The sequence below is a fragment of the Dipodomys ordii genome, unplaced genomic scaffold (genome assembly GCF_000151885.1).
Source record: "Dipodomys ordii isolate 6190 unplaced genomic scaffold, Dord_2.0 Scaffold44, whole genome shotgun sequence".
NCBI lineage: Eukaryota > Metazoa > Chordata > Mammalia > Rodentia > Heteromyidae > Dipodomys > Dipodomys ordii.
This window is the reverse complement of record NW_012267260.1, coordinates 567,194-572,962: the sequence shown is the minus strand read 5'-3', so window position 1 is coordinate 572,962 and position 5,769 is coordinate 567,194. Positions and strand designations below refer to the sequence as shown.

The 5,769-nt window shown below is 43.1% G+C and overlaps 1 protein-coding gene across 1 annotated transcript in view; it reads right to left on the bottom strand.

Annotated features, from left to right (window-relative positions):
- The window catches only part of Khdrbs2 (KH domain containing, RNA binding, signal transduction associated 2), a 227,260-nt gene that overhangs the window by 28,357 nt on the left and 193,134 nt on the right, over positions 1 to 5,769 (bottom strand). Inside the window, exon 7 of the mRNA XM_013019054.1 lies at positions 3,402 to 3,469. Coding sequence (XP_012874508.1) covers positions 3,402 to 3,469 — 68 coding nt within the window. The remainder of the gene's footprint in view (positions 1 to 3,401; positions 3,470 to 5,769) is intronic.

Below are 5,769 nucleotides of genomic sequence, written 5' to 3'. Positions count from 1 at the left end.
GGGGCAATGGTGGGAGGCTGCGAAGAGCAGGTGGAGGGGCCGGGGTCCAGCCAAGGGGGCAATGGTGGGAGGCTGCGAAGAGCAGGTGGAGGGCCGGGGTAAGCCGGAGTGCTAATCCCCTGGTGGCATTGCTGTGTTATGACCATATGACCATTTGGGGCTGGGACGTCAGGCGGCCTCTTTTACAGCTCTCTGCCTCACCCGAGGTATGCTAACCCCAATAGTATTCTTCCACTGAGAATAATACCTGCACAAAACACTCCTCAAATTAGTCTAATTGAAAAGTCTTATTCCCCCCCACTGGGTAAACTAAAAACATTAAAATGAGCCTTTAGTTTAGGAAACTTCTTCAATAAGTGTGTCATACTGCAGAGGGAGGTCTACGTGCTCCTTCTAGGCTATATGAGTTCCCCCTGGCACGTGCTTTGTGCTTTCTCTGTTACTCCTACCTACAGTTCAATATTTGCTCTGAAAAACTGTGAATTCTGAACATTTCATTTCAAACTTAAATTACTGTTAGAATCAAAGATACAGAACTGATCTTTTGACTTTCATTTGCAATGAAAGTACCTTGTATCTAAGTACATAAAGGTACTTTTTTTCCACTTGTGATTTGATTTGGTATTGATTCTTGTTTCAAATTTTGGCACCGGGAAATGGCCAAATCCTTCGAAATTGCGTGCTTTCAGAAGCTTGATCTCTGCAAATGTTAATGTCCTCAAGGAGCACATGAAAAATGGGATATGAGAACATGAGCAGAATTTGCCTGGTCCAATTAAAGGTGTGAACTGCAGGATGTAGCTTGTCTTAAGCCAAAGTGTCAAATAAGCAAGTTGTCCTGGAAACTACAGCAGCAGTCCTGTGATTTGAGGGTTGCATAGTAACCTGTCAGTCTAGTTCTTTACTTTTTCCCTTCCAGGAGCAAAGGGCAATGGTACAGAGCAAGAGAAAACTATGTTTATCAACCCCTCATACCACAAGGTACCAAGGCCATTCAGTGAGGCTGCCTCCCAAGTAATCTCAGAACAGCACCTGCTCTGATCCACTTGAAATTCTCCACAACTAATGATGTCTTGCACACATGGGGGGCTAATTAAAGTTGTTACAGCTTCTGACCTCATGATGAACCTGGGAAGGGCTGTGACCTTCCATCGACTCCATGACGGGAGCCATAATTATTCCACCGATTCTGCAGTAACCTGTACTAACCAGACATTTAATGAATAACTTCCCTGAAAATTTTTACCTTTTATCTCATTTCTCCTAAGTCACAAAAATTGTATCATTTAAACTTCAGACTTCTGAATTATCATATCTTATTATTTTGGCTGTAAAAAGTAAATAACATTTATACTGCGCCAAGATGATATTCAAATTGTTTGTAAATGCTGGAGATGTATTATGCTCATTCTTTCATTGTTTTGGAAAATATTTCTTTCCCTTAACTCAAATGCTACAAAGTCTACAATAATCATCATCCCCCCCCAATAAAACAGACCAGGACTAATTCTTATAAAAAGTGATCTTCCTCTCACCCCAAATTCCTAATACTTGATGACACTTAATTATTTGATTATACTTAAATTGTTCAACAGTTTACAAACCCTCACACAAATTAGCAACATCAAGTATTAAGTTGTCATTGCATGGTGACTATGTGCTCTGGCATGCCCCACCACTTAACAAACATTTACTTAAACAGATTTTCTGTGGTGCTGAGGGTGAAGGCCAGGGCCCCTCACATGCTAGGCAAGCCCTCTGTCCCTGAGTTGTATCCCAAATTGAACTGTGAATCTGCCTTCTGGTCCAGTTGGAAAAGTGGAAACAACATGAAGGAAAACATTTAATAGGCTGCTGCCAATTTCCTAGTGGCCATCATTTCTATTGCTGCCTTTCTTGCTGAGATTTTGGAACAATATTCCATTCATTAATGCATTTTTTATTTTTGTGCTGGTCTTGGGCTTAAACTCAGGGCCAGAGCACTGTCCCTGAGCTTTTGTGCTCAAGGCTGGTGCTCTAGTACTGGAGCCACAGGGCCACTTTTGGTGCTTAACTGGAGCTAAGAGTCTCATGGACTTTCCTGCCTAGGCTGGCTCTGAACAACAATCCTCAGATCTCAGCCTCCTGAGTAGCTGGGGTGACAGGTGTGAGCCACCGGCGCCTGGCTCACTCATTCATTTTCAATTAACTTATTGAACAAATCTTATTGGCAATGTCTTGTATGGCAGATACTATGTTAGCACCGAGGGCATGATTTTGCACAAAACAAACATTTTATAATTGTAATTTGGTGCATTAGTATAATTTCATGACCTGCTTTCTGTCACTTTTGCCTTAACATTCAGCTCTGAGAAAAACACTGATCAGGAAATATAATGCACATAATTATGAATTTGCTGCTTAATCCTCTCTGAGTAATGAGATTTTGAGTCTGCATACTACTGAACATTTTTTACATCCATTTACCACATGGCCTGTGAAAGAACCAGCATAGTTTCTATGATAGGGTAGGAGAAGACACCAGGACAGGATCTGAGCCAACACAGTGTGACAAGGAACACACAAGCTTTCCCCACGCCAGCAGAGAAGGATGGTCTGTAGAAACAAGTGTCAAGGAAAGAGCCATGGGAAGAACGAGCTTTTGATCCAGGAATGGGAGGATGAGAAGAATTTAGCCATAGAAAATTTAGCGGAAAAGAAAGGGACCAGAGAAGACAGAAGTGTAAGGAAAATATCTTTGTATATAAAGTATATTCATTTAAAAAAGGCAAAAATGCCAGGAGCCCGTGGTTCCCGGCTGTAGCCCTCGCTACGTGGAATCTGAGACTCATGAGGCCCCCAGAGGCTCTGGGAGAAGGCAGCAACAAAGGCATGCTCATCTTAAGCCTGGCGGAAGTCACACTGGGCTGACTCGGTGGATCCTGTATGTAAACAGCACTAAACGGGTCTGACTGTTACGAAATCATGAATTTGGGGTCAAGCTAAAGAGAGATTATCAACAGTCATAAAGGTAGATTAAAAAAAGGAGGAATTTTTTATTTCATAAGCTATTCAAAGACATTTTCTGTTGTCAGGAGCCAGTAATATTTCCTTAATGTTTGATTTTATAAATGAAAATTACATTTTAGGAAAGTAAATCCCCTTGGACGAGTGTCTCTTTTATTGTTCACTAACATAATTCCTACAAAATAATAATACTGGCCACACGTAAGCCTGTTCTGTTCAGTGAGCTGACTGGGAGGCACTCACCAGTCTCAGGTCAGACTCTGCCGTCCTTGTGTGCAGGGGCACTGCTATTCTCAGGCATTTAGGGGACCTGGAGGTGGTCAGCTGCTGGGACTGACAGGCTCCCGGAGGAGGTCAGCTGCTGGGACTGACAGACAGGCTCCTGTGGCGCTTACCTTTGCGTCTGGGTTGCGTAGCTGCTGTCATAGGCCTCATAGTCACCCACACAGCCATCGTCGTAGGCCTGAAACACAGGGTGGCAGAAACGCGTATCAGCAATCACTTTGGGTGACTGTGACCTACCTACGGTAAATCAGGTTTTCGTTTCTTTTTGGCCGTACTGGGGTTCAGACTCATGACTGCATACTAGCTAGGCCAGTGATTTATGACTGCAGCCACATTCTCTTTTGGCTTTGGGCTGGTTCTCAGGCATGGCTACCGATCATACGCCCTGGCTTACTAGACTTACATTGCTCACACCACACTGAATATTACACGAGTCAAGAGTGAATATTAAACTGAACACATCAAAAAACTACAGACCTATTGTGAGATTTATGTAGAATCCTGAGTGAAACTAAAACCATAATTTATGGATTTTAAAATAGCTTTTCCTTTGAAAATCTTGTATATTACTAATGCTGTGTGATAAATCTGAGTATCTAACTAAACTTCTCTAACAAAGTAAATGCAGATTTGCCATTGGCAATAATCATTCTAGACACCAGTCACTCCGTGAACCATATAGCTCTCCTTTCCTTCATGACCACTGTCGCTCAGCTCAGTGCATCCATCTCCATTACCTTCCCTTCCCCTCTCTGCTCTTCCTGCCCTGGAGTGTATCTCCATTCCTCCTCTTGTCCAAACCTTTGTTCACTCATTGTGACTTAAGAATTCCTGCAAAATCCACTCTAGGGTTTTATCATAGTTCTGCCATGACAGTGTGCCAGGGAGTCACAACACAGAAAGCTGCCTGGTTATAATCTAATGTAGAAAGAAGATGCTCATGTTATTGATGAATATGTTTGAATCTGAGATAAAGCTATCTGACGTTCTCGTTTACGTTGGCAAGTAAAATGAAACGGAAATCTCAAATATGTATGTCAGAACTTGTTGGTGACATGAGCAAGGTTATTCTCGATTAAGTAACAGTTGTCATATAACTTTCCTCAATTTTGTATTCTACTTAATTTAAAGGTTATAAACAAAATACACTTCTTAGATAACTGAATGAAGAACATTCTCTCCCTAGTTTTGTTAATTCTGGATAATAAATGGAAGAGCAAAGCCTGGCTTCTAGCCCTTTCCGTCTGTGGTGTGAATATTCCTGTCACAGCTGACTTCAAACGGCCACCATTTGGAAAGAGATGAATGGTAGCACAACCCACTAAATTATTTCCAGTGTGCTGACACGGGGTTTAGTACTGATTTTTAGAGGCAAAGGTGATTAAAGGTATCTGTAATTCAGAAAAGGGAGGAAGAACACAGGGAGGGGTTGGCAAGAAGCACCACGTACAGTGACGGAGGAGATCATCAGGCCTGCCGAGGTGGTGCAGACGATGCTAGCAAGCTGCAGGCTCTAAACCAAAGTTTACCACAATGTGCGTCAACAGATTTACTCATTACCTCATTCACGTAACTGTAACCCCTCGCACAGCATCTTTACAGTAATACAAAATTACCACAAAGAACGGGTGTTTGAGAAAACATATTTACACAGATCTAAACATCATCCAATGTATGCATGTATCAGAATGTCACGTGGTCCTGGGGGTTGAGTTTGGCATTTGTCCTGCAGGCCTAAGGCTGTGGGCTCCCAAAGCATCACAGGGCACTTCACAAAAACGCGCAGCTTTTATTTCAATTACAAAATGTATTAGGAAAGACGATGAAATCCTGACACAAAAGAGTTCAGAAGAGCGCACATATTTTAGAAAATAAATTTCCCTAAAATATTTTATTGTGTCACTGAGAGTTTGCTTAATGGGGTGTGTGTATACTGAATTTACCATCTAAAAGGTTAAGGAAATTTCAATGTTTCAATATTTTTTTTTTGTTGGTCGTGGGGTTTGAACTCTGGGCCTGGGCACTGTTTCTCAGCTCTTCAGCTCAAGGCGAGTGTTCTATCACTTGAGCCACAGCCCCACTTCCAGTTTTCTGAGTGATTTATTGGAGACAAGAGTCTCATGGACTTTCCTGCCTCGGCTGGCTTTGACCACGATCCTCAGACCTCAGCCTCCTGAGTCGCTAGGGTTACAGGCGTGAGCCATAGTGCTGGGCTGGCTTCAGTATTTTTAAAATATCTTATTGGCTACCTTGGTTGTGTAAGAAGGATCCACAAAGACATTTTCATACACACACAACGCCCCATCCCCACTCCTCCACCAGCCTCCCTCACGCTGTTCCCTCCATCCCCACCCCTCCACCACCCTCCCTCACGCTGTTCCCTCCATCCCCACCCCTCCACCACCCTCCCTCACTCTGCTCCCTCCATCCCCACCCCTCCACCACCCTCCCTCACGCTGTTCCCTCCATCCCCACCCC